The sequence below is a fragment of the Vombatus ursinus genome, unplaced genomic scaffold, assembly GCF_900497805.2.
Source record: "Vombatus ursinus unplaced genomic scaffold, bare-nosed wombat genome assembly UNPS02014932.1, whole genome shotgun sequence".
Taxonomy (NCBI): domain Eukaryota; kingdom Metazoa; phylum Chordata; class Mammalia; order Diprotodontia; family Vombatidae; genus Vombatus; species Vombatus ursinus.
In genome coordinates this window covers 15,789,899-15,813,801 of record NW_020954710.1, presented here as the reverse complement: position 1 = coordinate 15,813,801, position 23,903 = coordinate 15,789,899, and the positions used below count along the sequence as shown (strand labels likewise).

Below are 23,903 nucleotides of genomic sequence, written 5' to 3'. Positions count from 1 at the left end.
TCACCCAGCCAGGAGGGGTCAGAGGCAGGCCTTGTGCCCGAGTCTTCCTGACTTCCCGGCTGCCCTGTCTGTCCACGGCCGCCTCTGCCGGTGAGCCGGACGTCCTCTTGATGCCCACATTGGCCGGAGCCATCCCCAGGGCATTCCATTAAAGGGGCAGCTTATTGGAGTAGAAAATGCAGCAAGCAGCAATGTCAGCAGCCCTGGGTTCAAATCCCAGCTCTTCACACTTAATCACTGCGGCCCAGCTTTTAAAGCACACGTCTAACCCTAGAACGTCAGAGCTGGAGGGGACCATTAAGGTGGTCAAGTTCAACCTCCTCGTTTCACCGGGGAGATTGACTTGTCCAAGGTCACTTACCAAGCAGGGGCAGAGCAAGGCTCTGGCTTCCAGACTCAGGGGCTCTGTGGCCTCTGAGAAGTCATTCAGTCTGCTCAGATCTTAGTTTGCTCCTCTGTAAATTTGGAATAATGAGATACAATAAGGCAGGGACTGGCTTTACTTCTGCTTGTGTTTTCATTCCCAGCCTTAGCCTACTGCCTGGCATGCAGGAAGCGCTTAGTAAATGCTTGTTGACATGTTGACCCGAGCCTCACAGGGGTTATTGGGAAGAAAACACTAGAAAGAACTCATGCTTTCACGTCAGAGGACCTGGGTTCAAATCCTCTCTCTGACATTTACTACATGGGCAAGTCACCTCCCCTTCCATAGGCCTCAGTTTTCTCATCTGTAAAATGGGGGGAGGCATTAGATGGCCTCAGAGGTGCTTCCAGCTACAGATCTGTCCTCTTATAACCTTAGGCACGTCCCTTCATCACCCAGGGTCTCAGTTTCCTCACCTGTAAAATCAGGGTGGCAGGTTTAGATGGCTTTTGAGGTCCCTTGGAGCTCTAACTCTTGCATCTTATGATGTGATAGTATTCTTTGTTATAGAAACCTGAATTCTTCCTGTAAGCAGATGCCTTCTCATTGGTCATTATTATTCAGTATTTCAAGAGCCTATGATTTATTCAGAGCACTCCCTGTTCCACCACCCTCTTTCTATTCCTTAGGAAGCAAGCTTTGACAGACTTGGCACTCTTTGGCCAACCTGGAGATGCGACTCCCAGAACTTGGCCAGCCCAGCCCTCAGTTGGCAGCTGGCATCAAACCCATGTTAGAATGTGTGGCTTTGTAGCCCTTATCGGAGCTGTTGCTCTCTTTCTCCAGCCTTCTGGATCCTAGGCAGAGTCACCTCCGAGACCCGGTGTGACATCAGAGAAGGACCTTCGGGATGGTGCAGGGGGTGACTATCCCATATTAGTTTGTGGTAGAGAAGAGGAAACCCAGGCAGTGAGTGGGGCTCTTCTGGTTTGCTGGGGACCGTAAGTCCTAGGAGTATTCAGTCCTCATTATAGCCTGTAGTGGGCAGAGGATTCAGAGTTAGGGTATGTAGCATCCGATGGCCTCGTATTCTACAGCAGAGGGGCTCAAAAGGACAGAGAAACACCCTGAAAGAGGAGGAAGTATGACAGCTGTCTTGAGAGACTGGCAGGGAGGCACAGGGAATTCACCAACCAACTTCATGGTGGTGGTGTTTTTGAGAAGATAAGCCAGGGCAGGTAACAGAATGAATACAAAAGTGTGCCATGATCCTATAAAGATAGGGTCAGGAGTGCCCAGAATAAACTCTGGCTGGTGGGGAGAGCTAAGGTGGTTGTGGTTTGTCCTTCATTCTTGAAGAGGACTGTGACATTGGGAAGATGATGCCATGCAAATGCATTGGATTTAAGTGAGGCAGGGCTGTGCAAAGTCACCAGCCTCACTTTATTTTCCAGAGCCATCTGGGTCCGTTATAGATCTGGACAACTGGAGATGGCCTCAGGGAAAGCTAAGGACAACCAAGCTAGTGAGGAGTGAGGGGAGGGAAGCAAAAGGATTAACTCCTCAGAGGGAAAGGAAGAGGATCCTGGAAGGGAGAAGACTATTGCTGTGGGTGGAAGGGACTGGAGGATGTACCTCTCAGTTACCCCCGCAGCATCTTCTCAGAAAGAATTGTAAACCCCTGGAGGGCAGGAACCGTCTGATTTTTGTCTTCTAATAGTGCCTGATCTACAGTAGGTGTTTAATAAATGCTTGTTTGACGGATAAAACCAAACTGACCATAGAGAGAAGGCAGAGCTGCCCAGTTGTGATTTTGTTTTAGTTTTCTCTGCCAAAAAGAATCCCTTTTGGACTACTAAAGCTTAGTTGATACCACCACCCCCCAAAAAGCAATTTTAAAGAGGTAGGATCTGCTGCCCTGGATGAAGCGAAGTCAACTAACCCAGGTGAATGCCCTCCTCAGGTACCGAAAGAATGAGTGGTTATGGTTCTTGAGTCACTGTCAGCGATATCTGAAGGATAATAAAGAAGAGGAGAGATAATTCAGGGCTAGTAAAGGGCAGCCGTTGTCCTGATTTTCAAAAGCCTGTGGAAAAAAAAGGGTCTGTAAACTAGATCAGGGAGCTCGGTTTGAGCTCCAGAGACAATTCCAGAACTTGGGAGCGTGGAGCTGCTCAGTGGACATCTGGGAAAGGAAGCGATGGTCTCAGAGAGCCAGTGTAGGGCTGCCGACGGAACATGGGTCACTCCAGGCAAACCAGCTTCCCTTTTTTGCCGGGGTTACCCAGCTCTGTTCACCTAGATTTCCAGCGAGGTGTTTGATAAAATATCTCATGCTATCCTCATGGAAAACGTGGAGAGAGGTGGAAAATGCTAGACAACAGTACATAGGTTCACTCCCGGCTGGTGGAATGACTGGACCCAAAGAGTGGTCATTGATGACGGGTCCATAGTGGGGAAGGAGGTCTACAATGAAGTGCCCCAGGAATCTGTGCTCAGCACTAATTTGTCTACTGTGATTATCAATGAGTTGGGTGATGAAATGGCTGATTCTTTGTTCGTTGGAGGATTGTTTAGTCCTCTTTTGTTTATAGAGGAGGCACATTGTGTGTGTGTGTGCCCCAGATTAATTTTCCTTGACCAGTCACTTGGTACAACGTGCTAGGGTTTGAAGCAGTGGACCCAGCTTCAAATCCTGGCTGAGCTAGATCTTCTGGGTCCGTGTGCCCTTAGCCAAGTCATGTGCCTTCTCAGGTCCTCAGTTTCCTTGTCTGGAAAATAAAAGGGTTGGGTGACGATCCCGAAATTACCTTTCCGACTCCGGGGATTCTCCGCGTGTATTTAAGAACCTCCTTTTGATTTGGGGGCCTGAGTTAGTGAAATGCTGTGGAGTCACAGACGTGGCCCTAGGAGTGTTTGAGGGCCTGAGGGATGACTCCCTTGAGTAGGGGCACAGAGCCAAGGTGGCAGGGCTGTCTTCACCCAGAAGGAACCAGGAGTGTGAAAAAGAAAATCGTCGAGGAACAGAAAGGCATTAAGGATTGAGATCAGTTCCTGGGGACTGAATAGGGAGCCCCCTAAGTATAACTGGGGGAGAAGAGGACTCAGTTTCAGGAAATGGGGTAGGGATGCTGGTGAATCAGGTGAATTCTGTCGTCGATGTATGAACTTGTTGTGAAGTGTCTCCTACCGCATGCCAGGTACTGGGGGTACAGAGCCAAAAATAAACAGGTCCTTTCCTCAGGGAGCTTACCATCGATAGAGGAAGACGACACACACTCACAGAAGTATTTAGAAAATAAAGGCAAGGGAACTTTGGGGACTGAGGCATGGAACCTTGGCATGTGCGGAGCACTTTTTAAAATTTTTTTTTTTATCAGAGCACTTTATAACTTCTTATTTGAGCCTTTCAGGCACCCAGGATGTGGGAAAATGTGTAAAATGGGATAACCCCGTTTTACAGATGAGAAAAACTGAGGCAAAGAGTTAAAGGGCTTGACTGTGGTCAACTATAGGATCGTAGATTAGAGGGAAAAGGGATCTTAGAGCCTTCTCATTTTCCAGATAAGGCCTGGAGAGGTTAGGTGATTTGTCTAGGGGAGGGAAGTGACTTTACCAAGGTCACACGGCACACTTTGATTAGAACCCAGGGCTCTCCTGACTCCTCACCTGTCTCCTTCCATGTCACTACATATACCCACTGGAGAAGCTTTTTGTTGTGCTTTTTAAAATGCAGATTTGTAGGGGCAGCTAGATGGCATAGTGGATAGAGCACTGGCCTTGGATTTAGGAAGACCTGAGTTCAAATCCGGCCTCAGAACACTTGACACTCACTAGCAAGTCACTTAACCCCATTGCCTAGCCAAAAACAAATAAATAAAAATAAAATAAAATAAAATGCAGATTTGTACAGGAATGGAAATATTTGTGCTCCCTTTCCCCGCCAAAGTTTTGGCTACGCACACTTGGGGTCACAGTCGTAGAGCTGATGAGACTTTCTGGAGGTCACCTCATCTGCCCCCCCCATTTTATTGCAGTGAGGCAGCTGAGGCCCAGAGAGGGTCCGGCTTGTGACGAGGGGTCAGGACTGGGATTCACATCCTGCCCCTCGTTTACAGGGAGATACAGACTCTCCCATGTTCACCCGGCCCCAGGATTGCAGCCCAGGTCTGCCCACGCCCCAGTCCTCCGCAGTTTCTTTGGCCCTGCCCCTCCCCACACGTCTTGTACCTTCTCCCATATCCGAGTCTTGGCACTGGCCGTCCCCCGTACCTGAAAGGCCCTCCTTCCTCACCTCCACCTGCCTAGAATCCCTGGTTGCCTTTCAGAGCTCAGCTCAGGGGCCGCCTTTTACGTGAAGTCTCTCTGGGTCTCCCCAGCTGTTAGTGCCTGTGCCCCAAAATTACCGAGTTTTCATTTAGTGTTTTCTTTTGTGTGTGCGTGTTGCCCCCATCCCACTCAAAATAGAAGTAAGACCGTTAAACACAAAGACTGCTTCATTTTGTGCTTAATCTGCCAGTCTCTAGAACATAGTAGGTCCTTAATAAACATTAAGTGCCTACTGTGTGCCTGGTTCTGTGCTGATCTCATAACAAATATTTGTTTGGGATAGTGAGAACTGCTCACGTGGATTCCCCTGAGGTGCTCATAGGCCCTTGCTTGGGGTTACAGCCGAGTGAGTCCCATGCCCCCCCCTTGGGACTAGAGCATCCTAGAATGGGGCCCTCATTCACCCCTTAGGTCTGTGCCCGGATAGGCGGAGCCAGGCAGGTGCTGTGGGTCCGCTGGCTGACTTCCTGAGGCCAGTGGGGTGTGGCTGGGCCCCAGAAGGTACAGCCTGGCCCTAGCGGGCCCCACCTCTGAGCAGAGCTGCTTATAGGCTTGGAACGGCTGCTCACCGAACAGGTTCTCATTGGGGCATCTCTGACCCCAGAGCAAATGTGGGCCGCCTTAGGGAGGGGCATGGAAACCCGAACAGCCCAGGCAGACCTTACCAGGGCAGATGAGGGCCCGAGAGAGTTTCTGGGGCTGTGGCAAAGGGATTGCAGGAAGGACATTGGGACCTGGGGTGGGGGCAGGGAGGCCGAATGAAGCCGACCCACATGTGTGGAAGGCTATCTGTAGAGGAATGGGCCAGGAGGGCACGGTGCCCACCAGGAAATAGGGTGATTGTGCCCAGGTGAAAGGCTGAGTGAGCCAGGAGCCATTCAGTGCTGGTGGAAATCTTTGGTCAGGGGAAAGGGGAGGGGAATTGGTGAGTGTGCCCAAACCTATTCATGTCGTGGAGAGAGCTGGGCGCTGACTGAGTCAGCAGAGCTCTCAGTTGGCATTCCACCCATGACACTTCCTGGCTGGGTGATCCTGGGCAAGTTGTTGAACCTCTGAGCCTCACTTTTCCTTGTCTGTAAGATGGGGCTAATCATATCTGCAGTGCTCACCTCACCAGGGTAGTTCGAGCAAATGAGAGACTGTAGGGAAAGTATTTTGCAAACTTTCAAGTTCTTTACAGGGATAGGGCCTGGACCGGTGATTTCCTTGGAACAGGGAACTCTGGGGTGAAGAAGCTCCATTTCCCCTTGCAGGTCGCTCTCTTCTCTATACCTTAAATCAGGGTCCTTAGGCTGGGGAGTGTGAATTTACTTTTCAAAATATTTTCCTAGCTGTATTTCCTTGAATTCGTTTGTAATCTACTCCTTTTATATTATGCACTTAAAAACATGATTCTAAGAAGGGTCCATAGGCTTCCGCAGACACGGCCCAGCGGGATCAGGGCACAGAATAGTTGAAGAATGCGGGGCTTAGAGTCTTAGAGACTTCGCCTGGAGCATCAGGAAGTTAAGGGACTTACCCAGGGTCAAACACACACACACACACACACAGAACTGAGAATGCTAACAACTGTTATTATGACCTTGGGCACATCCCAGTCCTCATCTGTTGTGAGGATTGCATAAGAAAAGGTGTGTAAAGCATTTTGCAAACTTTAAGAGGCTATATAAAGGTCAGCTGTGGATTTTCTCCCTTGTTAAAAAGGGAATAATAATAGAACCCATCCCTGTTCTAGACGTGTGTGTACATGCCTGTACATATCTAAAGACAGGTGCATATGCATATATACATGCGTATATTTACATATAGTTCAGTGCACAGAGCGCTGGGCCTGGAGTCAGGAAGACTCATCTTCCTGAGTTCAAATCTGGCCTCAGATGCTTACTAGCTGTGTGACCCTGGGCACGTCACACACATAAACACACACACATGTACACATGCACATATACACATGCATATGCACACGTGTGTATATGCATGCACCATATACATGCAATACAATAAGCAAATACAATATACACATGCATGTGTATGTGTATTTATACACATGCATGTATATGCACATTTATATATAATAATTGAATGCATACGTATATGTACATATACATGTGTGTGTGGAGAGGAGAGGAGGGGAGGAATGAAATGAATGGCCTATGGGGTTTGGGGTTTGGGGTGGGCCTGGGGTGGGCCCAAGGTGGCACTGAGGAAGTTAGGGGTGGGGCCCAGTGCTGAGGAAAAGGCCTCTGAGCCCGGGGTTCTAGAGACTCTTTGCACTGCCCTGAGTTGCCTATGTATTATCATTGCATCCTAATTATATAGGATGCGTTTATAAGCTTGTTACAGAGACATAAGTGAAGCACCAATATTTGTTGTGTAAATATTTGTGGATAAACAGGATGTCCCTCGATCTTGACGCCCTTTAGCTTCTAATGCCATATTCACAAAGAAGCTGTAATAGCCTGCGAGTTACAACCCCGGACACCATCTATTAGCACGTAATTAGTGGTCCTGAATAACAGGACTTAGATGAACCGGGTGTAAACTCAGAACCAGCTAGCCCTTGTGGCCACATTTGTTATGGTCACCCATTGTTGGGATGGAATTCTCTTATCATTCTTGTACTTGACCCATCCTGGCTGGTCTGGCCTGGGCTTCGTGAAGATGCCTCCGGCCCCCTGCCTCTGAGATCAGCCAAAATAGCCTTCTCTCAGCTCCTCCCACCCGCCTCTCCGGCCGCCACTTCCCCACTGGCCATCCGCCATGCCCGGGATGCATCCCCTCCACCCCTCGGCCTTCTGGGTCGAGTCTGAGCCCCACATTGTGGACAGGCAGCCCCCTCTGACCCCGGCTGTTGGTGGCCACCCTCCCAAACTACCCTGCTGTTCTGGCTGGATCCATTTGTATCTGTCCTTATCATCTCCCCTTTAGAATGGAAACTCTTTGGAAGCAGGGATTGCTTCACTCTTGGTACCTGTGTTCTCAGCCCTGCTCGTGGTGTCTGGTATACGTAGGTGTTTAATAAATAGTTGTTGATTAATCGATGTCAGGGATGTGGTCCTAGTACCGTCCTTTTCAAATATGGAATGTCCATACACACAGCCACACACGTGCACACATGTGTGCACACATACACAAGCACACACAAACACACACGCTGAGTGGACTGCGGAGTCTGGGACAGGCCCTGGTGCTCTGTCCACCTCATTCCCCCAATCTTGGGACCTCAGTTTCCTCTTCTGTAAAAGAAAGGAGCTGCCCGGCAAGTTCCTGTTTAGCCCCTGATCCTAGGAAAAGTCCACCATTCAGTAAAGGTGGAGTGGGTGACCTCTCCTCAGTCCTTCCAGACTGTGCCAGTGACCCAAGCAGGGCGATTTTGCCACAGGACCACTCCCTGTTTGGGTCAGAGTTGTCCCCCAGAAACTGGAGACGTATATGAACTTACTCCTACCACTGAGGCAGTATATTGGGGGGGATAAGAGGCAACTAACTTAGGTGGCCTGGCGGATAGTAGTCTCCACCAGCAGGGTGGCTCAGGGCAAGATGCCTTACCTTTCTCAGCTTCTGTAAAATGGGTGTGTTCATAACTCCCCCCATTCAGGGTTGGGGACAACAATCACATGATGTGGAAGGCACTTTCTAAAACTTAAAGCGCGGTATAAATGTTGATGCTGAAGATGAAGAGGGAATGGGTCCTGGTGTAGGGAACTCCCAGGTGCAGAAACTCCCTCTGCCTGTGCAGATCATCACTTTCTCAGCAGCTTAAGGCCTGGAGAGGTTAATTGACCAGGGTCACATAGACAATATGTGTAAAAAGCAGTATTTGAATCCAAGGATGGCTCTGCATCCACTATGTTACTCTGCCTTTCATATCATCATCATTGTTATTTTTATCATTATCATCATCATCATTATTATTGCCACCATTATCATCATTCTTTATTGTTATTATTTCATTAATATCACTGAATTTGGGGGGCCGGAAAGATCTGGGTTCACGTGTGAACTCTGCCACTTTCTGGACATGTGACATTGGACTGTGTTCATGTATGTTTTCTTGTTTTGAAATGATGATAAGCCCCTTGAAGGTAGGGATTATTTCTTTATTTTCTTTTAATCCTTTCATCCCCAGCACCTGGCAACTAGCAGTCCCTCAGTTAATGCCTGTTGAATGAGCAAGACACTTGAAATGAGTCTCAGTTTTACCTTCTCTGAAATGGGGTTAATCAGAGTTTTGCTTTCACATCGAGGGGTTGTTGCAGGAAAGGAGTTAAGGAAGTTTGAGAGATTTCCAGCTGGAAGAAGGAGCACAGAGATCATTAAGTCTGTCCCCCTGGAAGAAACTGAGGCCTGCAGGGAAGAACTTCCTGAGAACATGTGAGGGTCCCAGAGCCCAGTCTGAGTTCGATTTGTGGCAGTTTGGGTCAGTCTTTCATCAATGGGTGTTTCTAGCCCGGTTTTGGCCTCTAAACAGAGAGATGTGTGTACATGGCAGCAGCTTAGAGCCTGGGGCCTCTCAGGGAAAATCACAGGCATGAATGGTGGGCACTGTCTTACGATACCAGAGGTCTGTCCTCGCCAGCATCTGCCATCAGAGAGTATCCGAGCTGGGAAGGATGTTAGAGACCATTTGTAGACTTAATTAGCGCAGTGGGAAAAGCCCGGACGGAGGCACCCGAATTGAAGGGATTTTTCTTCCTTTTGTAACTTTTGTGGGAAGGGGGATTGTTTCATTTTTAGTTACTGTATCCCCAGTGTAGCACCCTGGAGACATTTAATTAGCTATCATTGGTTGATTGGTTTTGTGTCCCGCTGCTTAGCACTGTGCCTTGCACACAGTAGGCCATTAATAAATGCTTGCTGCTGGATTAATTGGAGTCAACCTGAATTTGAATCCAGGCTTTGCTGATTATTGTCTGTGGTACCCTTGTACACAGTAGGCAGTTAATAAATGCTTGCCGGTTGATTAATTGGATTCAAATTCAGATTGAGTCTCTCTAATGGCAATAACAGTCTTTACCACTTCTGTGCCTTTGCCTCGGCCAGCCTCCCCGCCTGGTATGCCCTCTCTCCTTATCTCAGCCTCATAGAACCTCTCTCTTCCTTGGAGGATCTGCTCAAGAACCACCTTCTACATGAAGCTGCTAGGGCCCTCCCTCCCAAACTGCCTGGTTTTGGTTTTATATTTATTCACTCTATACTTACTTATCAGCAAATCAACAAGCCTCTATTAACCTCCTACTGTCTGCCAAGCCTTGACTATGCTTGTTTCACAGAGGAAACAAGCCCTCCTATTGAGGAGATTGATGATATTGTCTCCCCGTGTAGAATGAAAGCTCTGTGAGGGCGAGAACTATTTTACTCATGTCAAATTCCGGGGCATCTAACACAGGATCCAAACTTAAGTAATGCCCCTTAATTTGCTGATTACTCGCCTCCCAGGGTGGTTATGAGGGAAGTGCCTTACCCTGGTAGATGGGCTGGAGAGGGCTTGGGGATGGCCCCGGGGGGGGGGGGGGGGGGCCTTGCCCTACAGATCTGAAAACCCAAGCCCCAGACGGGGACGCTTAGGGACCGTCAGCTCACGGTTATGGTTCCCCGGCCCTGGAGGGCTTTCAGCGGAGGCTGGATGAGCAGCCCGCCTTCCCATGTGTTGGAGAGGGTGGGGGGTCTGCCTTCTCTATGGCGTCTGAGGTTCCTTCCAAAGCTTTGGCCGAGGTGGTTTGTGAGAGAATTGAGAGCAGATGCCTGCTCTTCTGCCTCCCAGCCCCCATTATCTCGTTTGAATGGAGAGTAAATAGACTAATCTTTACCCCACACCTGATGGCCCCCATGTTACAGATGGGGAAATCAAGTCACAGAGATTAATTCTGAGGTCTTTTAGCCCCTCTATTCATCCATGTATTCAAGGGCCTACTGTGTTCTAGGCACAGACGACAGAAAGATGTATTCCTGGAATTTATTTATGAAGCATACAATAAGTGCCCAGCGTATGCTTGTCGATTGATTGAAATAGCCCCTGCCCTCTAAGAGCCTGCAGTCTATATGAGAGAAGAAACAACTTTTACAGAGATCAGTCAAAGTGGATAGAAGTCAGGCCTGGAGTTAGGAAGAGCTAAGTTCAAATCCAGCCTCAGACACTTAACTAGCTGTGTGACCCTGAGCAAGTCACTTCACCTCTGTCTGCCTCGGTTTCCTCCACTGTAAAATGGAGGTAATAATAGCACTAACCTCCCAGGATTGTTTTGAGGATCAAATGAGATAATATTTGTAGAACCCTTAACACAGTGCCTGGCACATAGTAAGCACTATATAAATGCTAGCTATTATGATATTATTATTATTATTGTTGTACACATGTAATTAATATATGTATATATGCTTTTTAATATTATATATAATAAAACATTAATGTGTAAAATTTAGGTAAATTTAGTGACATGAGCATATAAATTAATGTATGTAATAATATAATCATATGTATATGTATGTATATGTACACACATACACACAGATACCATTTGAATGTAGAGGCAAGACTTTCGTGGCAGGAGTGGGGACTGCACTTGAGGACCTAGAGGGCTCCCTGTGGCTCGAGGCCGCAAGTTGCCCACCCCTGGTAGGGGGGTAGCCCCTGAGCTTGAGCCTTGATGGGAAATGTGGATTCCCGGCCTGAGGTGGGTTGAGGAGACGGCCCTTCCTGACCTTGTCCTGCCTTCACGGTAAATCCTCTTGGATTCATTCCTTTCACTTTCGATCTCGGGTTGTCAGCCTGAGTCTCCCCCAGTGAGAGCCTTGAGCCAGGCCTGCCGTAGTTGGCAGGCAGGCCCCTTTCTGGGCAGCTGGGGTGTGGTTCCCGTAAGCCAGGGTGCCAGGGATGGGTGACTCCTGGAAGATGCGTTTCAGTGGTCTGGCAGCCACGGGGGAGGAGGAGGAGGAGGAGGAGGGGTGCCCCGGGGCGGGCTGAGTCACAAAGGGAGGAGAGAGGGTATCTTATCTGTGTGTGACCCTTAGTGCCCTTGCTTTGTCTGAGGACTCCCCACCCTGGGGCAGCTTCCAAGTGTCTCCTCTTCCTTCTGAAGGCTTCAGGAAGCTCACTGAGCAGGTGGAGCCAGAGGGTGGTCAGAATCATGGAAGTTCAGAGTTCAAACGGGAGACAGGGTGGACCAGTGGAAAGAGTCCTAGTTCTGGGTTCAGATCTCAGCTCTGCCTCTGTTCCCTTTACTGCTGGGCTCTCTTAGGCTAGCGTGAGCCTCACTTTCCTCTTGTGTCAAATGAGGACCTTTCCAGCTCTGACCTCCACGCCCCTGACTCACCCGTCCTCTGTGGGGAAGGGTTGTCATTCGTCCTCCATTCTGGAAGAGGACCATGATGTCAGGGAGGTGGTGCCATGCCATGTAAATGAATTGGATTTAGGTGACACGCAAGATGAGGCACAGTCCCTGTTCTGGAGGAACTTCTGATCCAGTCACTTTTTAGTCGTTTTCAGTCCGACTCTTCGTGACCTAATTTGGGGTTTTCTTGGCAGAGGCGCTGGAGTGGCTTGCCATTTCCTTCTCCAGCCCATTGTACAGATGAGGAAACTGAGGCAAACAGGGTGAAGTGACTTGCCCAGGGTCACGCAGCTAGGAAGTGTCTGAGGCTGGGTTTGAACTTGGGTCTTCCTGACTCCAGGCCCGGTGCTCTATGCACTATGGCATCACCTAGCTGACATCACTCCTCTTCCTTGAACGATTTTGGGCAAATTATTTCCTCTTGTTGGGTCCCCGTTTCCTCATCTTTAAAATGAGGGGATTGAACCGTGTGGCCTCAAATGTCCATTGCATGTGTTATGGTATGATTGCTCTCATATATGTCTGCTCCACAATAGATAAATGCAGTGAGTTGGGCTCTTCCTTGAGATAAAATGTCTTGGGCCCCGTGCCTCAGTTTCCCCAGCCTAGCTTTCTTCCCCCAGAGAAGCCACTTAAGGGAAGCGTGCCACCCTCCCTGCCCAGCTTGGCTTTACCCCTGACCCAAGTGTCAGCTGAACCCCCTCTGTTCCTACCCCCTCGGGGAGGGTTGCCCAGTAATTATATCATTATATTAATGATGTTTAATAATGGTGTTATCATCATAGCCCCCTGTTGTTTGGCAGCTAGGGAGGGCCCAGAGATAACGGATGGGAGGGAAGTCGTGGCGGGAGGGCCGGCATGGTCTGCCAGAAGGTGGTGGGGCACATCCCCTCAGAGGAGCCACCTTGGGTCCCAATAGTCTGCCTTGTGAGGGGTGCCCTAACTAAGATGCCCTTGGGTTTCCGTCTCACATGGTGCCCCTTTAACTCCACCAGGACCCACCCCGCCGGAATCACCATGTCTCAAAGGCATTCGGACAGTTCGTTGGATGAGAAGTCCAAGCTGCTGGAATATCGTTTTCACTCTGAGCTGCGCCTTGATAAGGATGGCAACCCCATTCCCGGGCTCTCTGGATCCCGGAGCTCCCTGAGGTCGATGGAGAACGCCGCCTTCCAGATGGAGCGCCCGCCGGGCGAGCCCCACCACGTCATCCTGAGCACGGAGAGCCCTGCCGCTCTCAAGGTGGGCACCCAGCAGATGATCCCAAAGAGCCTGGCTGTGTCCACCAAGGCAAAGACACCCACCCGCCACCAGAGCTTTGGGCACGTCATTCTGAGCAAGGAGGCCGCCCGGCGGGACCCCAAGAGGCTGTCTGCCCCCAGCTTCTCCCTGGATGACCTAGACATGGATGTGACCTCAGGGGGGATGCTGACGCGGAACCTCCGGAACCAGTCCTACCGCGCGGCCATGAAGGGGTTCGGGAGCCTAGCTGAATCCAAGCCCATGTCCACCCTCAAACCTCTGGCTGAGGAATCAGCCCAGGGGCGAGCCCGGAGCCCAGGCAGGAGCAAGGTAAAGAGCACGGGGAGATGGCCGGCCCTAGGTGGGCCGAGGCACCCCCCGCTTTTAGGGCACTGGCCTCTGATAGATCGTAGGACTGATTAATAATAAGAACATTTACTACAACAATAATAATAATTAAGATAGCCCCCACGGGATCTGCCTGCACATTACGTGTGCCATCTCCTCTGATCGCCTGTTAAGCAGGTTCTAGCATTCTCCCTATTTTACAGAGGAGAAAACTGAGGCAGAGCCGAGCAGCCAGTGCAGCGGTAGTAAGAGTGATCCTGATAAGGAAAGCTAGCGATTTTAGGGCACTTTAAAGTTTGCAGAGGCACTTTCTATGTGTTACATTAGCCGTTCCTTACAACCTCCCTGGGAGGTGGGTGCTGTTATTATCCCCACTTTTTAGACGAGGAAACAGAGGCAGAGAGCAGCTGAGGGACTCGCCCAGGGTCACGCTGCCAGCAAATGTCTGAGGCTGGATTCAAACTCGGGTCCCCTTGACTCCAAATCCAGTTCTGTCCGCTGGGCCACCCTGCCTCTTCTGGAAGCTGAAGAGCTCATGCCTCCCTCCTTTACACACTCTTTGTATCAGTCAGGCGTGGTTGGGGATCTCTTCCCCCCACAGGCCTTGGCACCTGCTGTCCTCTATGCCTGGGACGCCCGCCCTCTTCAGGTCCCTCTTTCAGAGTCCCCAGCTTTCTGCAGAGCTCTATTCTGGTTCTGTCTGGGCAGAGGCTTTTCCTTCTCCTGCCTCCTCGTGGCAACTCTCTCTCTGTCATCTCTCGCTTACCTGTCTCTCCTCATCTCCTGTTCCTCCTCTGTCTCTCTGCGATTGATTCTCTCTGTCTTTCTTCCTCCTTCTCTTTCTTCTTCTCTCTCCCTCTCTCATCTTTCTCATTCTCTCTCTCTCTTATCTTTCTCATTCTCTCTCTCTCTTTCTTCTCTCCTCTCTCTCTCTTCTCTCCTCTCTCCCTCCCTCTCTCTGTCTCTGTATCTCTCTCTCTGTCTCTCTCTCTCTCTCTCTCCCTCTCTCCCTCCTCCCTCTCTCCCCCTCTCTCCCTCTCTCCCTCTCTCCCCTTCTCCCCTTCTCCCTCTCTCCCCCTCTCTTCCCCTCTCTCCTCTCTTCTCTCTCTCTCTCTCTCTCTGTCTCACATACACACACACACACACACTCTCTCTCTCTCTCTCTCTTCCTTTCCCCCTCTCTCCCTCCCTCCCTCCCTTCCTCTCTGTCTCTGTCCCTGTCTCTTCCTCCCCACCCCAGTGGTATTTTTCATCTCTGTCTCTCTCTCCTACCTGAGACAAGGCTTTAAAAATGAGGGAGTGGGGCAACACCATCAGTCGTGTCAAACTCAAATAGAAACGTGAGTCCCTAAACCATACCGAGGGATCCCTGAGGGCATTATATGACTTAGAAAACCACAAATTAACATTATCAATTTTTATTATGTTTTTATTTATCTTGGTAACTATTTCCCACTTACATTTTAATCTGGTTTGGGTCACTCTTTGCCAGAGTTTGACACCTGGGCTCAGTGACTGTCAAGGTATCTCCCAGCTGTAAATCTCATTTATAGAATGTATTTCTTCATTGGAGTATGAATTTCTGGTAAGTGGTAGAGCCAAGTGACTCATATTTTAATTCAGTCCAGCATTTATTAAGCACCTACTGTGTACGTGCTCATTTTGGAGAATAGCAGGACTCAACAAGCAGGGGAGGGTCATTCACAGTAGAAGGTGGGGCGTGTTATACAGCCAGGTAATAACCAATCAGTCATCAAGCATGTCCTGGACACAACCGAGGTGCTAGGCACTGTGTCAGGTGCTAGGGATCAAAGAACTCCCCGAAACAGGGCCTGCCCTCCAGGAGATTACATTCTACTAGGGGAAAGCAACACGTTCACCCAAAGTGTGTGGATGTGTATATGTGTGTGTCTATTACATACATGTCCATATAGACATATGTGTACATGTATGTACACACGTGTATATACACACATAGATGTAGCAATTACAAGGTCATTAGAGCAGGCAGGGGAGGCAGTAGCAGCTGCAGGGATGGAGATGGGGCCTAAGCTAAGCATCGAAGGAAGTTAGGGATTCTGGCAGCAGGCTGGGGGTGGGGAGTGAGCCCATTCCAGGCAGGGGGATGGGCCGTGCTTGCCAAATAGAAGGCTCGAGGTACGGGTTTCATGGCTTGGTGAGAGTCATATTGCATTACTCATTAATTACATATATATGGGTGCTTAGACAGTTCTTGGAAAGACTCGTTTGTTTTCTTCTTGGGGCCCTGGTTATGATGTAAATGTGTTAATTAGGAAATCCTATTTTCATTTGAGAAGGCAAAGGATGACAGAGCACAAAGCCAGAGTTAGCGGGAGGCAGGATGGTGGAGCAAGACCAGCGCTGGCTTCTCCCAGGCCGCCATGTTGCAGTCACTTTCGCTCTGTGTCATTTTCCTCTTTGAAGAGGCCTAGCCCCCCTCCATGCTGGTACCGTCCAGCTGACATTATTGCCGGCTCATCCTGTCCATATCTCATTTGAACGGAGCTATTTTTGCGTTGTCCCCTCGTTAGACGGGAAACTTCCTGAGAGCAGGGTCTGGTTTTTTATTTTTTTCTTTGTATCCCCAGTGCTTAACCCAGTGCCTGGCACATAGTAGGCACTTAATAAAAGTTTGTTGACTATTGACTGACTGAATACCCTCTGTTGACTACCTCTGTTTACCCTGTACGTATCTTATTTGTACATAGTTGTTTGCATATTGCCCCCATCCCCACTACCATTAGATTGTGAGCTCCTTGATGGCAAGGATTATTTTTCACTTTTTATCTCCAGAGCTTAAGCACATAGTAGGTGCTTAATAAATGCTAGTTGATTGACTGACTGATTGAATTAGATCATCTCTCAGGTCTTACAATCTTCTGATTCCTGTGACTTCACCAGACTACCAGGATTCCTGGGAAAACGTGTGTGTATATTTATGTGTGTGTTGTATGTATGCATTTTTTTTTCTTTTTTTCCTGTTTTCCCTTCATTTTTTTTCTTTCCTGACCTGCAGCTTTATACAACATGGATATATACATATACATATACACACACATAAATACATACACATTTTTCCAGGAATCTTGGCAGTCTGGTGAAGTCACAGGAATCAGAAGATTTTAAGACCTGAGAGATGATCTAATTTGTTCAGTCAACTACCATTTAATTAAACATGTAGTAAGCACAGACTCTGGGAATACAAAGAAAAGTTTAAAACTTTAAGTAGGAGATGCTGGAAAAACGTTATACCAATGCACCCCCGCCCATCAGGCAACTGTTTTGCCACTTAGACCCCCAGAATTGCCCATAAAAGGTAGAATGATTTGCCCAAGGTCACACAACCAATATAAGTCAGAAGCCAGATTTGATCCTGTGTCTTCCTGACTCTGCCAGGTTGCCTCCCATTCGTTCATAAATATGTTATATATTGGAGCTGATTTAAGAGCTGGCATCTCTCGTTTTACAAATGAGAAAACTGAAGTCTAAGCAATCAGTCACCAGTATTAAGCACCTACTGTGCACAGGGCACAGTGTTAGGTGTAGGGGAGGCAAATACAAAGAATGTCAAGCAATATCTATTCCCGTGGAGATGACTTTCTAAAGGGAAAGACAAATGTATCTACAACTATAAATAGCATGGATATAAAGGGAATAAATACCAGTACATTCAAGGTAGTTACATGCAAAGTCGTCATTGTTTATCCTTTGTTCTAGAAGACCATGACGCCTAGAAGGTGATTTGGGAGGGACCAGCTCTTCTGAGTAGGGGACTCAGAAAAGGCTTAGTGAAGATGATAGAAGGTGAAGGAAGGAAAAGCCGACTCCTGGGCAGAGATTAGGAAGGAGAGTGTTCTAGGCATGCAGCGAACCGTGGTGCTGGTGGGTGGAGTGTTGTGTGTGAGGAGCAGAGATCTCAGAGTGTGGAGGGAGACCAGACAGCCAGGAAGCCCGGGACAAGTTGGGGAGGGCTTTAAAAGCTAAACTGAGCAGTTTTGATGTTATCCTATGGATAATAGGAAGCTGCTGAAATTGGTTGGGTAGGGGAACCGTATGGTCAGATCTGGGCTTATTTAAAGAAAATCATTGCTGTGGTGTAGAGGATGGACCCGAGTGGGCAAGACTTGTTGAGGAGGCTGTTGGAATAATTGAGAGAGAGAGAGAGAGGGAAAGGGGGAGAGGGAGAAGGGGAGGGGGCAAGGAAGAGGGGGAGGGGGAGAGGAAGGGGTCTTGCTGGTCTACCAGGAAGCACTTCAGCAGTGTAGGTGTGTTCAGGGCTTCCAAATGGAAGGCACCCGGGCCAGGGCTCTCAGCTGTGCAAGAGTTAGGGGTAGGAGTGAGGTCAAGAAGACCATCGAGAAGGAAAGAAAGAAGGGAAAGCTGTCGGGGGAGGAAGAGGCTGGATGGTTTGATTTAAGCACATCTTTCTGCTTGCTTGACAAATTGAAAGTTGAACTTTAATGGAAATAAGCAGGGACCTGGATTGTCCCCATTTGTCTGTCTGCCTTTGAGGTCCTGGGCCCAGAAGCTGCCCCGGGGGATGTGGTTAATTGGATTAGCTGTGGTGAGGGAGTGGAGGTCTTTGCTGGGCCGGCATGCTGATCCCTGCTGGACATTACAAACATCTGTACTGGTCCAGGAACCAGAGCCTGTGTGTCCGTCCTAACCTGTTGGCTGCTTTATTAATCTTCAGAAAGGGTTCTTGGCAGAGCAGAAAGAGGCGTTTTGTTTTGGTTTGGTTTTTTTAGTGATACTTGGCTAATCCTTGCAGCTGAGGACGAGTGAGGCTGGTGAGGTCTCTTGAGCGCGGGTGTTCTGAGCTGCTGTGGGCTAAGCTGGTTGGGTGTCCTCACCAAGTCCAGTACCAACATGGACATGTCTCCTCAGGGTAGGGTGAGGGGGGCCACCAGGCTGTCTAAAGAGGGGCAAACTAATCCAGGTGGGAAACAGAGCGGGTGAAAAGCTTTCTTGAAGATCAGCAGAGGGATCGTCCCTGGACTTCAAGCCCTGGCTAAGCACTGGGGCTACAAAGAAAGGCAAAAACATGGTCCTTGGACTCATGGAATTCATATTTTGAGTGGGGGGAGATGGCGGGCAAAAGACTCTCAGATGTATGCAGAATACCTGAAAGGTCATCCCAGGGAAGCATTATTAGCCAGGAGGATGGGGAAGGAGCTCCTACAGAAGGTGGGATTCGAGCTGAGTCTTGACGGAAGCCAGGAAGCAGAGGCCAAGAGCGGGTGTATTCTAGACATGGGACAACTAGTGCAAGGGCCTGAGATGTCATGTGAGGAACCGAAAGCCAGCGGGCATTATTGGGTCTTAGAGTCATTGGAAGGTCATTAAATGTAAGAAGACTGGAAAGGTGGGAATGGCCAGGCACCATCCTGAGCTAGAAGGAGACTCTGCCCTCACAGGGGAAGATGGCCAGTATGCTGATGAGTAAGAACAATTGAATTTGAGTAGGGACAGAACAAAGTGGGGGAGGTGGGTAATCCAACCTTGCAGGGAGCAAGGGAAATTCTGAGGGGCAGAAATGAGGAGGGGGTGCTTCCCGGGACCAGCGGACAGCTGTGGGAAGGCACTGGAGAGTCAGAGGAAATAAATATAGCAATTTTAATCGAAATTGTGGGTGTCTTTTAAAACAAAGGCAGAAGGGCAGCTGTCAAAGACTTTTGAGCAAATAGAGTCAAAGAATATCGGACCAACTTTATTGACGTGCAAAACCAGCTACGTACAAACAGTGATGGGGCTGTCTTTGGTTTAGTTCCATACTTGGTTTTCTGATAACTCACTCAAACCAGCAGCAGATGGGACTCCAGAAACTAAGTGCCTTGGGAATTTCAGATGTCTCAGATGGAAATTATTACAGCCGCTGCTCTGTACAGGCAGAGAGAGAGAGAGTGGAAAGGTCAGAGCAGTGAGCAAAATTAACCCTGTGGTTTTCAGTCTCTGGTCTACTGAAGGGAACCAAGCTTATCTTATCAGTTAGCCTTACATTCCTGTCCCTGGGGGCTTCTCAGGATGGCCTGGCTTCTGAAGATCTCCTGCCTGAGTTGGCAGAATATCCGCATTGAAAGGACTAAGGCATAATGATAATAATAACAATATATTATATATTATAATCGTATTATAATAACAGCATGTTACAGTACATATATTATGATAGCAATATATAATAGTACATGATAATGTATAACAACAATAATAATAACATTTATATAGCACCTACTATGTGCTATACACTGTGATGAGCATTTTTACAACTATCTTCTCATTTGATCCTCAAAACAGCCCCGGGAGGCAAATGTTACTATTCTTCTGCCCATTTTACAGTTGAGGAAACTGAGGCAGAGAAAGGCTAAGTGAGTTGCCCAGGGTCACACAGCTAGGAAGTGCCTTAGGCAGAATTTGAAATAAGTAAATAGAAGGTAATCTGAGTGCTTCTCCTTGAGAACTGTCATTGAGTACCCATAGTAGCATATAGGATAAATTATAAATGTAGTCTGCTCTATCCACTACACCCCCTGCCTGCCCATGAGGCTCCCCAGTACAAAGCAAGTAATAATGAGTTTTGCCAGGTTAGCCTGGCGGCACCTGAATGTCTCTCTTCCCTGCACGGGGATGGTTGGAGCATTTGTTGGGGAGAGGCCCACCAGGCAAAGTATTGAAAGTCTTGCTATCAGAACAAGGGGCTGGCAGACTGGATCCAAGTCTCTGCGTCTCTTGTTCCCTGGGGGCTTGCCCATCTAGGCCCCCACTGTTTCTTTTCTCTGCTTTTCAGCTCCAAGAGAACTGTTTGCTCTAAGCCAAGCAGCCAGGGAGGTTTCTGGTCCTTTCCCAGAGCAGGAAAGGGCAGGTACTCCCTGAGAAAGGGACCTGTTAAAGAAATGGATGGCTCGCTTTGAGGAAGGGTGGGGGTCCTCGGTTCTGGGGCCCTGCAGCGGAAGGGGAATGGTCCTTGCAGAGCAGCCATCCAGTGATTCAGTAACAATAATTGGACCCCAGGAGTGTTAATTAAACCCCTGCCTTGTGCCAGGTGCTTGGGCTACATAAACTGCCTCTGCCCTCCAGAAGCTTCCATTCTATTGAGGGGGTTGGGGATGGGATGCCAGCATTCCAGAGCAAAGCACCAACAGCTAGAAGAGGTGATCAGGAAAGGCTTCAAGGAAGAGGCTGCCCCTGAGCTCTGCCTTGAAGGATAATCGGTATTCCACGAGGCAGAGGGGCGAGAAGAGTGCCCAGCAGGCCTCATTGGACCGCCTTGGTGGAGATGCCCAAAGCGGGCTGGGCTCCAGGTCCCAGGAGAGGGGAGGCACCCATCACAGTCCATGTGGACTCTCAGTGCTGGCCCTGGCACAGGGCAGACCGGCAGAGGGGCATTTCGGAACCCGCGGTCCGTCTGGAGAAGGGAAAGGCAGGACCGAGAGACAAGGAGGAGAAGAAAACCGGGGCTGGCCGCCTTCTTTTAACCAGTTGTCTTTCTGTCTTTCTCTCATTGCCACAGAGAACTCTCGGGAGGAAGCGTGCAAACAAGGGTTCTTTCAAGGATGGTGAGTCTGGCCTCCAGTGTCAATTCCTGGGCTGGAGACTGGGCAGGCCCCCCTCTCTCTCTCTCTCTCTCTCTCTCTCTTTCTCTCTTTCTCTCTCCTCCCTCCTTCTCTCCCTCCCTCCCTTCTTTCCTCCCTCCCTCCCTTCCTTCCCTCCTCCCCTGCCCCATGTGGCTGCTTCTGTAACATCTGGGAAGACAGGCCCTGGGGAAAGGGGGTGTGTGAAAGTCCTCATCTCTGAGGGGCCCTCTGGAGACACGGTGACTATAACTAGGATTAATTAGGCTTTGGGCTTTTATAAATGCCAAAGCGGAGAATGATTCAGTGATTAAATTAATGACCTGCCCTGGGCTGCACCAGTGTTACTCTGCAGAGCCGGGATGTGAACCCATGCTGCCTGGCTCCCAAATCAGCACTCTTTCATCTGTACCGTGTCAAGTCCTGCCTCCATTCCCACCTCATAGGGTCGTCGTCGTGAGGACCAAATGAGATAATGTATGGAAAGTGCTTTGCAGGCCTAACAGCATTCTATAAACATTAACCACTGTGGTTAGCATCTTACTTAAGAAGAAAGTGGGGAGGAGACGGGTGAAGCAGCTTTGTACAGGGTCACACAGGGAAGCAGTATTAGAGGCAGGATTTGAACCCAGGTCTTCCTGATTCCAAGTCTAGCACTCACTAAGTTACCTTGTCTTGCTCTTCCCCGCCTCTCCCTGCCCCCCACCCCAATCAATCACTTGGGCAACAACCATAAGCACCTACTGTGTGCTGCCCTTTCCCCCAGGATCTATCATTCAGTCAACAAACATAAAGCCCCTACTGTGTGCTGCCCTTCCCTCCCTTCCCCCCCAAAATCAATCACTCAGTCAACAAACAAGCCCCTACTTTGTGCTAGGTGCTGAGAATGCAAAAACAAAAGTGAGACCGTCTGTCTGTTTTGTGTTTGTGTTGTGTATCTTTCTATGTGTACATCCTATCTCCCCCAGTAGAATGTAAGCTGCCTTGAGGATAGGAATTGTTTATTTTTTTTTTAGTATTTACATCCCCCATGCCTAGCACATAGTAGGCACGGGGTCTTTGTTCATTGATTAGTGAGTGCTCCTGTGGCCCATTCCTCTGCCGTGGCTTGTCTGGTTGAAGAACGTAGCCTACAGTTAGTGGATTTGTGGAAAGGCCGGATTTAGGAGGGGGCATTCTTGGTAGGGATCAGTGGGGCCGGCTCCCCCAGCCAACCTTGGGGCAGTCCAGGGACCACATGTGTGTGTGGTTGGTATCCTCCCCTCCCTAGGCCCTCGCCTCGCCTTCTCTGGGGGCTGTGATCACCAGCCAGGACCCCGGTCCCAAAGGTGTCACATTCCACACGGGAATGCTGCTCTTCTCCCAAGCTCCCTGGCGAATTGGCCGAGCCCTGTGCAGCCATGGGAGACAGCCCATTCTGGGGGGCTCTCCGCCGCCTTTCGGTTTCGGGGTCTCTGTGGGGCCCCAGGGAGGGCTCACCACCCCCAGGGGTCTCGGCGAGAGATGCTGCCTCAGAGGCACAGGGCAGGGAGGACTCCTCAGGGTCCCTGTGTCAGCTCGTGACTTGCCTTCTGTCCCCAGATCCAAGGTTCTACCAGGAAATCCGTGAGAGGGGCCTGAACACCAGCCACGATTCGGACGATGATCAGGATTGCCTGAGCCCAGAGGGACCTCAGAAAACAGACACCACGATTGTGGTGAAGAGTTACCGGCCTGCCCAAGTCACCTGGAGCCAGCTCCCTGAGGTGGGTACTCTGGCAAGGGACCTGGGACCCCTGAGTCCCTCACAGCCATCCTTTCTTCCTGTCGCCCCGCTCAGGGCGTGAAATCTCCATAGAGAGGCGTCTACGTCCTTGTTTGAGATTTTTCTCTGTGTGTTGTTTTTTCTTAATTTAATTTATTTTTTTTCAACTATCAAACATTTATGTTTTTGCTCCTACCCACTGACTGGTTAAAAAAAAAAAACAACCAAATTCTCCTATCACATAAGCACAGTTAAAACATTCCCACATTGGTCATTTCCAAAAATGTATTTCTTATTCTACGCAATGGCCTTGAGGTGGGCAGTGTTCTTTCTCAGTCCTCCCAATTATGGCTCGTCATTTCAGTAATCAGAGTCCTTAAGATCAATCAGTCACCATTTATTAAGCACCTGCTATCTGCCAGGCATTGTGCTAAGCTGTGGGGATACAAAGAAAAGCAAAAGACAATCCCTGCCCCTCAGGAGCTTACAGTCTAATGGGAAAGAAAACCAGCAAATGACCTACAGACAGGATAAATAGGGAGGGAGATGGCAATGAGACTTTCAGAAATGTTTATTTTTGTATCATTGATGTTACATTATAAATTATTCTCCTGATTTCACTTTCTTCACTCTGCATCGGTTTTCCCATGTCTCTGAAATCCATTTCCTCACCTCTTACAGCACAGTACTATTTCATCACAGTCATAGACCATAACTTGTTTAGCCATTCCTCAATTGATGGGCACCCCCTCGGTTTCTAGTTCTTTGCCTTCCCCGAAAGAGCTGCTATAAATATTTTTGTACATATGGGATCTTTTCCCTCTTTCTTGGGTCTTTTCAGTATAGGCTGGGCCAAAGGGCACGTACTTATTAGTAACTTTTTGTGCGTATTTCCAAATTGCTTTCCAGAGTGGTCATGCACATTCAGAGCTCTACCAGTAGGGCATCAACGGGCC

The 23,903-nt window shown here is 49.1% G+C and overlaps 1 protein-coding gene across 2 annotated transcripts in view; it reads left to right on the top strand.

The window, feature by feature from the left end:
- LOC114029498 (rho guanine nucleotide exchange factor 16-like) overlaps window positions 1–23,903 on the top strand; it is a 70,110-nt gene that overhangs the window by 6,248 nt on the left and 39,959 nt on the right. For both annotated transcript variants that reach the window (XM_027843968.1, XM_027843967.1), the window contains exons 2-4: window positions 13,020–13,596; window positions 21,143–21,188; window positions 22,785–22,948. In XM_027843968.1, coding sequence (XP_027699769.1) covers window positions 13,042–13,596; window positions 21,143–21,188; window positions 22,785–22,948 — 765 coding nt within the window. In that variant the 5' untranslated portion in view covers window positions 13,020–13,041. The remainder of the gene's footprint in view (window positions 1–13,019; window positions 13,597–21,142; window positions 21,189–22,784; window positions 22,949–23,903) is intronic.